The following is a 14,316-nucleotide window of genomic DNA, read 5'->3' as shown; positions in this document are numbered from 1 at the left end:
CAACCAACCCACGTGCCTTTTTCGACACACGCGCCATCCTCACCTTGCAATAATTGCCTCTCCCGTTTGATTTTCCCAGCATATTGAGAGGGAGAACACTGCAGACCTACATAGGTTGAATTGGATGTTGAGAAGCAGATTTGGGTTAGCTCTAGGAATACTTAGTGACTTCGACTGCTTAGGCCAACCAAGTAGGTGGTTTTATTGTTCGCTTGGTTGGATAAATTGTGTGATGTATGATGATGTGTGACTCATGGCCTCTACACGTGTCATGATTATTATTGTTATGTTGTGTTATGCTATGTTATGCCATGTTGTGTTGCATGATGTTTATAATCTACGTTGTAATGTATCTATGCCATGTTGTAGAATTATGTTTATGATATTGATAGCCTATGATGCATAAACATCCATAGGCCATATCATGTAAGCTATCTAAGTACTGAAGTTTTGATAGGAATTATGAATGCATGATTCGTAGGTTTCTTAAGTTGTTAATGAATGGAGGTTTGACTTGCCTCGTAACCTTATATCATGATTTTTAGCTGTGGGACCTTTGTGTGCCATAGACATTGAGATATTTCCTTACGATTAGTATGGATGCGTACCTTATGACATTTATGTTCGTGATGATGTTAAGCAGGCTCTTTTCCTTCCTCGTGTTCTTGATGTTTGGTAACATGAGTGTGCACTAGCCTGATGAGCCAAACCCAGGGGTGCGTATACGAGCCCACCTAGTGGGCTTATGAGTGCATGAGTGGATTGTCTAGAGAAATACTACACATCCAACCGACTAGAAATTAACCTAAGACCATGCCATACTCTTTTTATAAAAGAATACGCCCCACCATATTGTATTTTGAGTATATTTTTCACCACCAACAATGAGTTACTTACAACATATTACTCCCATTTTTCAGGCTAAAATAAAGCAGATGACGTCGATGAAAGTCATAGAACCAAAATTAATTCATGCAAGTTCGATAGCCCTTAGATTATATCAAAACTGATTTTATTTTATTCAAATTCACATCATTTCTATTCCACCCCCTCTTGTTCCACGAAATATCATTTTAAAGAATATTAAGACCATCACACCTTTATGAAATATTTTAAATGAATATTTTCAGTGAATATTAGTTATATTATGCATGCAGTAACGACATTCTTCTTAATAGAAACATAAGACCGTCACACTAGATAAATTAATTTTTTAAAAATTAATATTATTAAGGATCTATTAGCAAATAAAAACAATTTTTACAGAGTTATTAAACATAAAATAAAAAATGTAAAGACATTAAATACTTTTAATAGAAACTAAACATAACGTTAAGAAAACACTTGGTGTTATGTAAAGCCATATTGACTATGAAGATCAATTTAGTAAAAGTTTTGAACGCATAAATTATCTGCAAATGTAATCAATAATTAGACAGAGTCATCACACAAAAGGCCATCATGAGAGTGAAACAGCAAGTAGGAGAGATTTTTAGAGTTTTCGGAGGAGCAAAAACATGTTCTGATCCACCCTGAATTTGGCACAGTGGATGGGATCTCCCTTCAACAGCATTTGGAGTCCTCCAAAAGATGCATAAACCTCCCTGCAAATACAACAACCATTGCAGCTAAATCATCTGCGTTGTGAACGCTTTATACGACACGATTGCTAGGTAGCTACTTATGCTAGGAACAGTAAATACAACAACCATTGCAGCTAACCCATCAGTGGTGTGAACGCTTTATACGACACAATTGCTAGGTAGCTACTTATGCTAGGAACAGTAAATCAAGGGAATGTAAGTAAGTTTACTTACACTTTCAAGTCTGAACCCGAGCCTTCATCTGAAAGTTTGTATATTTTACCATGCATGATATACTCAAACTTATCTGCTAGCGATTTCTTCCCTTCCTGCAAAAAAATTCATCTATGTTTCACAATCTTGATGGCTGAAGTAAAACAGGTTGGTCAAAGTGACCCTTGCTGAAGATGGTTGGGAGAGGAGTCTCATTGGCTAATTAAAGGGTTGATCATGGGTTTATAAGTAAGGAATACTATCTCCATTGGTATGAGACCTTTTGGAGAAACCAAAAGCAAAGCCATGAGAACTTATGCTCAAAATAGATGTTATCATACCATTGTTGAGGGTCGTGGTTCCTGACATGGTATTATCAGAGCCATGCCCTTAACTTAGCCATGTCAATATAATTCTCAAATGTCGAACAAAGAAGTTGTAAGCCTCGAAGGTGTAGTCAAAAGTTATTCAAGTGTTGAACAAAGGGTGTACTTGGTTCGAGGGCTCCAAAAAAGGAGTTGAGCCTCGATTAAGGAGAGGCTGTTTGAGGGCTTCATAGGCCTCTGGTGAGGCTTTATGGTGTAATTTGTTCGAGGGGAGGATTGTTGAGGATTGTTGAGGATTGTTGGAAGAGGAGTTCCATCGGCTAATTAAGGGTTGATCATGAGTTTATAAGTAAAAAACACTGACTCCATGAGTATGAGGCCTTTTGGAGAAATCAAAAGCAAACCCATGAGATCTTATGCTCAAAATGGACAATATCATATCATTGTGAAGGGTCGTGGTTCCTAATACTCTTCAGTGTCTTTAAGGAAAGTTGGAACACCTAGGCAGGCATCTTCAATACTCGACTAATCTATGGCATGTGTCACAAGCCTTGGACACGAGTCTTAACTCGCCTAAATAAGAGCTCATTCATCTTTTCGTGTTACTTTTCAAGCGACGTGGCTAGCACTAGCACAGCCTTAACAGAACAGCACCAATTGATACTAGCCTGGACGTTCGGGGACCCTTTTTTCTAGGCTTTTTTAGACTGCTAGGGAAAATCCTTCTCCAAATTTTTAGTATCAGAGAAAGCTTATGGAGTTATTAAGAACTTTGAAGATACATCTAACATTCTACTTGTGACAAAACAGACATGAAGAACATGAAACGAATGACCCAAGAGCTCCAGCAATGAATTCAATAGAACATGGGGGGTGGAAATTACCTGGCCACTATAGCTGGTAACAGGAGCTCCATCATAGTTCAGCGTGGGAGACAAGACCATCAGAATCTTCTCACCTTCATCAATTGGATATATCTCTGTATTTACATCCAGCAGCATATACATGGAAAGCTTCTCACTCCGTGCTTCGATTCTCGAAACTAAAAGAACAATTTTATGCAATCACAACAAACTTAAGACGGTGACGAAGTTTCAAGTCTACAAAGGAGACTCAAAGAAAGTTCAAAGACCAGAAAATTATGATTGAAGAATGAGAAAGCAGTAACAAGCATGAGGAAAGTACCTTTATCATACTTTTTACCATCTGGGTTGACACACTTGACCTTGAAAACATCATTAAATAGAAGCTCCGCCATGTTTATGGGGAATTCACTCTTCAAAATGCAGATCTGAGTTGGTGGGCATGCAACAAATATTAAATATGGGATGAAAAGCCAGTGAAAGAAATCACCAACTAAAATTTGCACAGAATAAGCGTAGAAATTGAGAGGGGATGGAGAAACATTTTGAATTGGGAATCAAAAAACTCACTTAGCGGAAACGCAAAATTACATCATAAACATCATAAGAGCTAAACAAAAATTTAAACCCCCAAAAACAACCAATACAAGAACTTCAAAGTCTGTCCAAGACCAGATTCTATTGAACAATAAATTGAAACTCAAAAAACGGTAAGAAAAAAAAGAGTATAATCGAAACAACCCGCCATAGAGGTGTATGGTGGCTGTGTCTATTCACATTCTAATATCTGCGACTTTGTTTTTTATTCGAGATACAGGAAAATTCATGTTGACTAGAAACTAAGCAATTTTCAGAGAACCAAAGAACACAGATGATCAAAGCCTTCATTAACAGATACGCAAATAAATCAATAGATCAAAAGACAGAGCACACGGCAGTCCAAAAATTCACAATTTGCCGCAAGACTAGTATCCAGAAATTGTGCGAACTTGCATTAAAAATCAATGGCACCATTCTTTCATTAGACAATTCCTAATTTTAAGTTTTTCAATTGAGAATAGAACGTAGATGGAGATTGGGCAAATACCAATAACAACAAGAGAGTAAACAATCAATGCAAACAGCTATGACGGAGGCGGCGCCGGAACGAGCGGAGGAAAGACGTCGGCGGCACTGAGCTACTGAAAAGGAAGGTGAAGCCGGCGCGAAGGAGGAGGAGGTGGAGCACGCAAAGGTTTAGGGTTTACTAGTTATTTTATTTATTTGTATTTTTAAGATTCAGAGCCCACAATTTAAAATATAAATTTATTTATTTATTCCGTTTTTTTAAGGAAAAAAAAAAAGATAATTTATTTAGTCATTAAAATTTTAAAAATCTTAAATTTAGTGTAAGTTTATTATTGATTTTTTAATAAATAAAGTCTATATTAACCTAAAAATTAATTTCGAAATATTAAATTTAAATTTTATTAAAAGTATAAATTTTAAATCCAGATAATTGTAAATATATTGAATAAAATGAAATTAAAAATAAAAAAATAATTTATCAAATAAAAAACTTAAATTTATTAGACATTTGAGCGCCTACTAAACATAAAACCTTGTGTCTTGGAGAAAGCGTTCGTCCGGCGCCGTCGTGTACTAGTTCCGCCGCATCTGTGGACGGCGATACCAAGTCAGGAAAGCCATTCTAAAAAAGGTGAGGGAAAACAAAATATTGAAGCCGCGTAATAATACCTGACTAGAGCCGCGGAGAAAAAGAGAACCCAGAAGCCCCGATTCCCACTTTACTAATCTGCTTCAGAATGAGTCACAACAAGCCTAGACGCTTCAAAAATCATCATCCGCGTCGCGGACAATCTTCTCGAGGCCATAAATTTGTTGGGTAACTACATATACACTTACCCTTTTCCCCCCTGATTCGTCTCTTTGTTATTGCTCATTTGCTTTCTTTTTGGGCTTTTTCAGAGAGGACGAGTGTTTGCCAATCGACCCAGGTGCCTATTTTATCTGTGATTTAGTTGTGTTTATAGAAGCCCCATTATGGTGTAGGGGCATTGAATTTAGGTGCTTGATGAGTTCCTTTGTGTTGCAGACAATGAAGAGGAGCTAGCAGTACCAAAAATTCAGCTTGCCATGTGGGTGTGTAATTAACCCTTTTCTTAAGCTTACAAAGCTGTTGTAATCTGAAATTGATGGTGTTTTGCTGTTGATTCAGGATTTTGGGCAGTGTGATGCAAAAAGGTGCACAGGACGCAAACTCGCACGATTTGGCTTGTTAAAAGAAAGTACCTAATTATCTCCTTTTCTTTTATATTCATATTTTAAACTATGTTGCTCATACTCTCCACTTCATTAATGATTATACAAAATGTCTTGTTGGATGTATTGGGTTAGTTCTATATGATCTTGCTGGGAATTTGGAAAATATGTTCGCATGTGATGATTGGTATTGATATGAATATGATATTTTGGAAACAGGAATGGAAGTCTATAGAAAAATAGGTTGTATTGTGATTAAATGCTGAAGGAAATCTAATGTTAGATGGTTTAGATCATAAAAGTTGCAACTTGCAAAATCAGGGACCAAATGAAATACTAAAAACAAAGGAAAAAAAGTACAGTTTGCTTTAATTATTTCTAAGTTACTTCATCAAATGAGGTTGTATGGTTTAAAACTATATGAATAATCTGATTCATGCTCGTTTAAGGTTTTAATTCGATTTCTTTGTACATATAAAAAAATTATCTAACTTCTATTGAATTCGTGCAGGATTTGCGTGTTAACAGTGGGTTTGGAGGCATTGTCTTAAGGTACTGTGAACAATTATGCTTCCTAGTGTACTAGTTGTAGCTAGACGTTAGTATATGATAATACTGCCACAAGAAATTGCTTTCCTGAGTGTTGAGGAACTTTGAATTTGTTTGCTGTCTGAATGGAGGTACTATTCTATTATTGTTGGGTGTTGTAAAGTCATCTTTGACATTTAGTGCTAATTTCCAGTAATCTGTTTGTTTTGAATGGCTTTGTGATGGAATACTTTTGAGTGAATATTCACTCGTGTCTACCAAGGGTGTTGTGCCTTTCCTCAAATTGGCTGGCTTGTAGGGGTGACCTCTAGACCAATCATTTGTTCTGAGGAGGAATCAAGGCTCCCTTGGTTGATTGATTGATTAAATTGTGAGATCCCACATTGGTTGGAGAGGGGAATGAAGTATTCCTTATAAGGGTGTGGAGACCTCTCCTTAGTAGACGTGTTTTAAAATCGTGAGGTTGACGACGATACGTAACGGACCAAAGCGGAGAATATTTGCTAGAGGTGGGCTTGGGCTGTTACAAATGGTATCAGAGTTAGTCATCGGGCAGTGTGCCAGTGAGGATGCTGGTCCACAAGGGGGGTGGATTGTGAGATTCCACATTGCTTGGAGAGGGGAACGAAGCATTCCTTATAAGGGTGTGGAAACCTCTCCTTAGTAGACACGTTTTAAGACCGTGAGACCAACGGCGATACGTAACGAGTCAAAGCGAATAATATTTGCTAGCGGTGGGCTTGGGCTGTTACATGAATGAATGAAACATATATGAAAGGAAAGGATGGGAGACCATGGACCATATAAAGGCTTCCATCGTAAGAGCCCAGTGCTTATAAGCAAAAAGGGGAAAATGTAAGAGGTGGCTATGAGATTCTGAGCTCTTGCAGAGGAAGTGTTCTCACTAGAGTAGAGCTATTCGTTAGTGAATGTGTGGTCTATGAACTAGCTAAGTACTTTGCTTTAGCCCTTACTCTGTTACAACCTTTGCCCATTTCATAATGTATTGACTAATTTCTGACTCAAAGGCTTGTGAACTTTTTGCTGGTATTTTGAACCTCTTTAATCTGAATATTTTTGCAGTCCAGTGGGGGTGAATTGTGTCTCTAAAGAAGATCATAGTCTTCTTAAACAAAGAGGCTTAGCCGTTGTGGATTGCTCGTGGGCACGTCTCGGTGATGTTCCATTTGTGAAGTTGCGTTGTGGTGCTCCTCGCCTATGTAAGAGATTTACATTCTGAATATGAAATTTTTGTGTAGTTCTTAACATTACTGTTACATGAATTTTAATGTTTTTCTAAACTACGATGGAGATTTCACTAAGTTTATTGAAGTGAATTTTCCTGGCAAGACTCTATTTGGTTGACTTAGGCAATGACTATAATTATTATATGATGGTTTTTTCTCCTGATTCTGATTTTCACTTTCTGCAAATATTGTAGTACCTTGGCTAGTAGCAGCAAACCCAGTAAATTACGGTCGACCATGCGAGTTATCTTGTGTGGAAGCATTAGCCGCCGCTCTAATCATATGGTAACACGACCTCTATGTCATCTCTTCTCATGTGTGCCTGTTGGTTTCTCGATTCTTCTGAGATTTATGTCAATTACTTATCTCATGTCGTTGTATATCCTTTTGTCATAAATTTGGTGTAATAATCAGCTTACAAAAAAATCTCGTTGTAGATCTACTCATCATCTAAGATTTATAAGGGGTTGTACATCGTTTATTACAATATGCCGGTGAGATCTCACATTGATCGGAAAATGGACGAAACATTCCTTATAAGGGTGTGGAAACCTCTTCCTAGCAGACGCGTTTTGAAACCTTGAGGAAGCCTAGAAGGGAAAGTCCAAAAGGACAATATTTACTAGCCGTGGGTCTGAGTTGTTACAAATGGTATCAGAGCCCGACACCGGGCGTTGTTCCAGCGAGGACGCTGGACCCTCAAGGGGGTGGATTGTGAGATCCCACATTGGTTGAAGAGGAGAACGAAACATTCCTTATAAGGGTGTGGAAACCTCTCTCTAGCAGACGCGTTTTAAAACCTTGAGGGGAAGCCTAGAAGGGAAAGCCCAAAGAGGACAATATCTGCTAGCGGTGGGCTTGGATTGCTATAGAATGGTTTTATCAGTCACTTCACTCCGACATACATAACTATGAAGAAGTTTGCTTTATGGTTTCGTTAATATCAACGCTCTTGCTTATCACGTTTCTTTCTCGATGTTTGAACTTTTCATAGCTGGAAATATGATTATCTGTTGGTGTAATTGAGCTAGCTTTCTGTCCATTTTGTTTAACTTTTTCTATTGAACTGAACCAACAGTGGAGAAGGGGAAACAGCAGATTTGTTGCTTGGTAAGTTCAAGTGGGGCCATGCTTTTCTTTCCGTTAATAGGTATGTTTTATCGATTACCTAAGCATACGTAATAGAGCTTGTTTGAAATGACTTTCTAAGTGCTTAAAAACACTCGGAAATACTTTGTTAAGCACTTGAAGTGTACAAACGAGTGGAGTTCAAGGCTTGTAAATTGCTATCATTTGAGCTTTTTTCTATGTCAATGCTTGCTAATTCCTCTTCCTATCACACAGAGAACTTCTAAAACAATACTCAGCATGCGAGAATAGTGCTGATATTATTTCGGTCCAGAATGCTTGGTTATCACAACAACGACAAGTCCCGAAGGAACCTCGTGTTCTAGAAGGTATTCTTTTGAACTAAGTACATCTGTCTCATGTTTGTTTCGCGCCTTAATTTGAAAAAAAATGTGTGGAGAAATCGTTGGATATAGAAGAGAAAAACGGCACAAGTATACACATTTGCATCTCGTAGTTATGAAGGACATGTAAGTATCTAAATCTACGTCCAATAGTTATGTAGACACAATCGTAGCACTCTTGTTGAATAGATTTTCAAATATGTGTCGGTATAAAAACGATCCGAATTGACAAAAGGCAAGAGCCAACAACCGACACGCTGTTTTTGGTCGTTCTACATTTTAGAAAACCAAACCAACTTGGGCTAAACCAATGGAGGGTAATGGCTTTTCATTTGGAAGTAGAGTCGTTTTCTAGTACTTGTTAGGGTGTAACTCGAACAAATGACGGGTTGTATGTTGTAGGTGCAGAAAAGTCATCTGTGAGCGAAGACGATGAGGGTTCCGACGATTCGGAGGATGGACTTCCACCATTGGAGAAGAACCTAAATCACTTGACCTTGCAGCAAGACAGCGACGAAGAAAGCGAGTAAAACTCGATACCATAGGGACAAAACTTTGATCTAGAGACCAAACACTTTCGACAAAGTCTAGGTTTCTTCTATGTTGCTTTGCCTTTTTTACTTAATAGAAGTACTAGCTCCATTGGAGTTGTGTAATCTTTTTATCTTTTTTTCCTTGTATTTATATCCAAGCGTTTCTAATAAGTAGACCATTTGCATTCGATGTGAGACTCTCCAATCCACCCCTTCGGGTTCCAACGTCCTTGTTGACACATTGCCTCTTGTCCACCTCCTTTGGGGTTCAGCCTCCTCACTATCATCTATAACAGCTCAAGCCTATTGTTAGCAGATATTGTCATCTTTGAGCTTTCGCTCAAGATCTTTAACACGTGTTTGCGTTGATCTCATAAGTTGGGTGTCGGGTTCTTATAATTTGATCAAATCTTGCCCGGGAGGGTTAATAAAAGATATTAGCTCATTATCACATAAAAATAGGGTAATTAATGACATTGAGGCTTAATATGACTATGATAAAAAGACAATAAATTAGGATTTGGACCATAATAATTTGGGAGTGGGGGAGGGGCATTTTCGACCTTTCGTAAACGAAATATTGAAATTTAATCGACGAAGCAAAAAACCCTAGAAGTACCCCCACCCCACCCTCTCTGCGCTCTGTTTCTACTTCTACGCCATAGATTCAACAGATAAATTTGTGTTTAAGACAACACATTTCCATTTTATCTCTTTCAAATTTCTGTTTCTTCTCTCGTCTTCGTTTGTTTTCAGGTTTCAGCGACGAGTTCAGGCAGTTGTTCCGGCACCTGGGAGTCATTTCTTCTTCTATTTTACATTTTGAGTTTTGTGGGGTTTCTTCAATGCTTGCTCAGCTTTTTCCTTTTTAATTTCTAATGGTGGGTTTTGTCTTATGGAATTAGGGTTACAATTTCCCTTTCATTTCCTCCTCTAAGCAAAATTCCTCTCCGCAACGTCAAGCAAATACTTCCGTGAGTCATTTTCAAGATCGTTTTTTTTTTTTTTGATGTTCTATCTTTTATCGTGTCGTTTGATATTTTTCGTCGATTCTTATCCCTCTGGTACTGGGTTTGTTTTGCCCTTTCTTTCAGGTTTGAAATTTGAGTTTTGAATTTAAAAGGATGTCTTCGAAATCGAAATATCAAGTTCTTGACAATCGACCCATTGATCAGTGGAGGGTTACGGAGTTGAAAGAGGAGCTTAAGAGACGAAAATTAACCATCAGAGGCCTGAAGGAAGATTTGGTAAAACGGTTGGATGAAGCGCTTCGAAATGAAAGGGAAGAAAATGCGGAGGAAACCAATGGTGTTGATGGTGACCCTCCAGTTACAAATAGTGACAATAACCAAGTGCATGTATCTACGGCAAAAGACTCAAATGAAGATGCTAAAAAGATTCTGAATGTAGAAGATGTTGAAGTTCAGGTTGACAGGAATGACAGTACTGCAGCTGGGGACGATGGGGAACTTAAAGATGGGGCTAGTCTCAATGGTTGTCCTAGGGTAGAAGAGGGGTCGGCTATCCATGTCACTACTGTGGAAACTAAAATTACGGTAACTGAAAGTGTGGTTTCTGAAGTAGCGTTAGGTGTGGAAGGTTTGCAGAATATGGAAAGCAAGGATGACGAAAATTCGAAGGTCGAGTTGGAGATTGAGAAATCGAAGCCCCAGGTGGATAGTGAGGATTCAAAGTCCCAGCTGGATGATGTGAAAATGGAGCTCGAGGTGGAGCATGAGAATTTGAAGTCTCAGCAGGCAAATATCGTGCACGACTCGTCTGCTTCAGACAACCAGGTATCTGAGGTCAGCCCTGTTTTAGGGTCTCAAGTAAGAACTGATTCTATTTCTACTGATTCTGTGACAATTAATCAAATGATTGAACTAAAGGAAAATATATCTGCTGATCATGTAAAATTAGAACTAGATGTTAAGCAGGAGATGGTGGAACCATCATCCAGCATTATTGTCCCAGATGCTGGCGAATCACATCCAATGGATGTTGAAGAGCCATCTGTGAACAAGAATGTTGAACACTCACTTTCAAACAGTGATGTTGTGGAGTCACCTGAGAACAAAGATGTTATAGAGCCTATTGTGAATGAAGATTATGATGTTAAGGACATGATTTCTGAGGTTCATGAGAAGCATGATGACGCGGGGTTTTCTGAAAAGCTAAATTTAGATAGAAGTTCTGGGGACGATTCAATAGAAGATGCCGTAGAGAATAAGACTGTTTTGGGGAATAATCCTAAAGAAATGGGAGAGAAGAATGTAAAAAGTGAGGGCCTTATATGCAAAGAGGAAAAGGTTGCAGACATAGCAGTGCGAGGTTCAACTGCAGATAAAAAGTATCTTGATACAGAGAATGAGGTTTCATCTTTGCCTGCTGAAAAAAGAAAGCTTCATGGTAATGATATATTTCCTGACCTTCTCCCCTTACCCCAAGCCTGTTCCATTGCACCAAACTGAAGGGAAATATATAAAAATCGTGTTATTTTCTCAGCCTAAATTAATATTTATGCGTATAACTTCACTGATTTTGTGAATTTCAAATTTTCATCTTAGTTTTTCTGTCGTACATAAAATTTTCATCATGAAAATCAGTTTATGTTTAGGAATTTTGAATTAAAGCTTTGCTTGGCAATACAATGGACGTCACTTTAGTTGGGGATAATGGACTATTATCATAGCTACCCTTTTTATTTTTCCATTAATGATGTTATAACAATTAGTTGAGTTGGTTTCTTCCTTTTTGTTAGCAATATGTAATATTGTAATTATTTTCATTTTCTGGCGTATATATATGCAGTTTTAGAGTACACCTCAGCCACTGTCATAAAATGAACTATAAGGAGAGTGCATCTCTATCTGTCTCTTTTGAGTTTCTTGATATTTAGTTTGCTGCTGTCTCTGCATTGGCTTTTCTGAAAGAAGTTGGTAGCTAAATGATGTTCGATGATGGAGAGAAATTCGTTGTTCATCGGGAGTATCGTAGATGTTAAATTTTTTTTTTTGGCATAGTCATTACTGTGTTATGTTGGTGAGTTTTCTGCAATATAGTTATTCTGGTTTTGAATATAAGATGATTTTGGAAAAAAAATGTGTAAAGCTCTAAAGTCAACCCCTATATTTTACCGTGTTTGCTCGATGTTTTTCATTTTCCTTTTTCTTCTTGATTTGTTTGTACCTCTCTCATTCATGAAGGATTTCTTCTCGTTAGACATAAGATGACCTTCAAATATAATGGATGGCTCATGATTCTGTGAAATCTTGTTTTCAGTTGAACTAATATTTTCTCCAGCTACGGTAATTGAAAATTTTCAGGGATTTACTTCTGTTTCCAGGTAAATGGACAGGTTTCTGTCTCCATATCTGTTTCTCCCGATATCTCTTTCTCCGTACCGTTTTCTGGCCATACCATGAGGCATCAGTCAAGATGTTTTTCGTGATGGATTGTCCCCATTTCAGTGGAATCCTGCTCTTTTTCACTCTATGTTAAAGTCTAGTTCAATGTTAAATTTTAGTCGCTCTTCTGCAAATTCCAAGTTTTGTCCTGAATGAGAATCTGTTTCTCTGTTTATAGAACTTGATGTGCTGTTTGATTGGTAGACGTGAAAGTCTTATTGATTGTCGATTCGGTTGAATAACATTATTCTGCATTGGATTTTCTTCTCATTTAGACCAATTGTCTTGGTTTTGTTTTGTCTGATGAGATTATTTGGCAGATCAAGCAGTGGTTGGAAATGAATCTGTAAAGAGACAGTGTAGGTGGAATGCTGAAAACCTCAAAATTCCAGAGCCTCAAAACGCTGCTCATACATCTACTAGTAATTCAAAGGACATTCATCAGTCCATTACTCCGAAACGCAACTTCTCCAGATCTGACTCCACAGCTAGTGAAGATCCATCGAAGGAACGTGTTGGTGAGTTAAATTTGACAAGTTGACTATATTGCAAGTTCTGGGCCACATCTGACTCACTTTCCTCTCTTCTGCCTTGTATAGTTCCACCATCACCAAAACCTCCCACAAATTCACTAAAAATCGATCGTTTTCTGCGTCCATTTACCCTCAAAGCTGTGCAAGAGCTTCTGGGTAAGACTGGTAGTGTCTCCAGTTTCTGGATGGATCACATCAAGACGCATTGCTATGTAACTGTAAGACTCTTTGCTCCTAGTTGTCGGAATCTAATTTGTTCCTGCTTATAGGAGGTGTATAGTTTTGGAATTTGATTCCTATGGACATAACATACTAATTGTTGCTTGGAAACTACTGTCAATGATCCCAGTACTCATCGGTGGAAGAAGCCATGAAGACTAGAGATGCTGTTTACAACTTGCAATGGCCACCAAATGGTGGGCGTCTTCTTATAGCTGAGTTTGTTGATCCTCAAGAAGTAAAAATTCGAGTGGAATCTCCACAGACTCCTACACCTGCGGCGGTTGCTCCACCGGTTTCTACTATGCCCCCACCGATGCAACCAGAGCCTTCACCTCGTCAACCAAGGCAGCATTTTGCTCCGTCACCTTCATTGCCACCACCCCCACCCACAAACAACCTTTCTCAAGCAAGGGAGCAGCTTCCACTCCCACCCCCACCTGCACTTCCCGATAAAGTCGACACTCCCATCGTCACATTAGATGACCTCTTCAAGAAAACCAAAGCTACTCCTCGCATCTACTATTTACCTTTATCAGATGAACAGGTGCAGGTAAAACGTGCAGCAGCAGCAAGGGGAAAAGACACCAAGCAGTAGGTCGAGACAATGCCCGGTGTCTCAGTGTTGTATTGTGGCTGCTGCTACTGCCGCCCTGTGGATTCCTTAGTGAGTTTAGAGTTTGCAAAGGTAAAAAAAAGCGTAGAGTGGCATGTTTTTGAATGTCTTGAGTGCTGGCAGGGAGGAATTTATCTCTGTTGAGCTGAAAATGGCAAAATAGAGTATCAGATGGGTAGGTTTTTCTTGCATATTGGTTAGGATATTGAGAATTGACTTCTAAAAATGGATTACTCTGTATTTGGTTATGTAATCATATTTACCTGTCGGAACAAATGAACCTATGATGAGTTAGATTTGTTGTATCACAGGATGCCTTCAACCTCTTTGGATCTCGTTTCTTACTGTTCTTTAAATGTGTCAGCTTCTTGGTTGTATTGTATTTAACAAGGATATTTAGACCATATTCTTAGAGCTTCTACATCTCTACAATTTGTTCAATACAATCAATTAGGGTTCATTTGAATAGTCAATATTAGCTTTTTATTTTCAA

At 38.3% G+C, this 14,316-nt stretch overlaps 3 protein-coding genes across 4 annotated transcripts; 2 read left to right on the top strand and 1 right to left on the bottom strand.

Annotated features, from left to right (window-relative positions):
- Positions 1-1,350: 1,350 nt before the first annotated feature.
- On the bottom strand, positions 1,351-4,263 carry LOC111809783 (DNA-directed RNA polymerases II, IV and V subunit 8B). The gene is made up of 6 exons (XM_087117309.1): positions 4,191-4,263; positions 4,073-4,155; positions 3,308-3,413; positions 3,007-3,164; positions 1,818-1,912; positions 1,351-1,604 (listed from the first exon to the last, which is right to left on the bottom strand). Exons 3-6 carry the CDS (start codon positions 3,378-3,380, stop codon positions 1,493-1,495), a joined length of 438 nt encoding a protein of 145 aa, XP_086973435.1. The 5' UTR covers positions 3,381-3,413; positions 4,073-4,155; positions 4,191-4,263; the 3' UTR covers positions 1,351-1,492.
- A 309-nt stretch (positions 4,264-4,572) lies between these two features.
- On the top strand, positions 4,573-9,236 carry LOC111809653 (RNase L inhibitor protein-like protein). Its single transcript, XM_087117371.1, has 10 exons — positions 4,573-4,870; positions 4,954-4,982; positions 5,081-5,127; positions 5,204-5,271; positions 5,761-5,799; positions 6,880-7,016; positions 7,238-7,328; positions 8,122-8,193; positions 8,388-8,500; positions 8,918-9,236. The coding sequence occupies exons 1-10, from the start codon at positions 4,791-4,793 to the stop codon at positions 9,043-9,045; spliced, it is 804 nt and encodes a 267-aa protein (XP_086973497.1). The 5' UTR covers positions 4,573-4,790; the 3' UTR covers positions 9,046-9,236.
- A 417-nt stretch (positions 9,237-9,653) lies between these two features.
- Positions 9,654-14,148, top strand: LOC111809860 (uncharacterized). 2 transcript variants are annotated; one of them, XM_023696318.2, is made up of 5 exons: positions 9,654-10,022; positions 10,143-11,457; positions 12,785-12,973; positions 13,055-13,206; positions 13,338-14,148. In XM_023696318.2, the coding sequence occupies exons 2-5, from the start codon at positions 10,173-10,175 to the stop codon at positions 13,803-13,805; spliced, it is 2,094 nt and encodes a 697-aa protein (XP_023552086.1). In that variant the 5' UTR covers positions 9,654-10,022; positions 10,143-10,172; the 3' UTR covers positions 13,806-14,148. The 2 variants fall into 2 exon arrangements, with proteins under 2 accessions (XP_023552086.1, XP_023552084.1); XM_023696316.2 differs by having other exon boundaries at positions 9,655-10,022; positions 12,776-12,973.
- The last annotated feature ends 168 nt before the right edge of the window (positions 14,149-14,316 follow it).

The sequence above is a fragment of the Cucurbita pepo genome, chromosome 14 (assembly GCF_057944985.1).
Source record: "Cucurbita pepo subsp. pepo isolate OVF chromosome 14, ASM5794498v1, whole genome shotgun sequence".
In the NCBI taxonomy this organism is placed as follows: Eukaryota; Viridiplantae; Streptophyta; class Magnoliopsida; order Cucurbitales; family Cucurbitaceae; genus Cucurbita; species Cucurbita pepo.
Note: the sequence above shows the minus strand (reverse complement) of the source record. Positions and strands in the feature narration are given on the sequence as shown.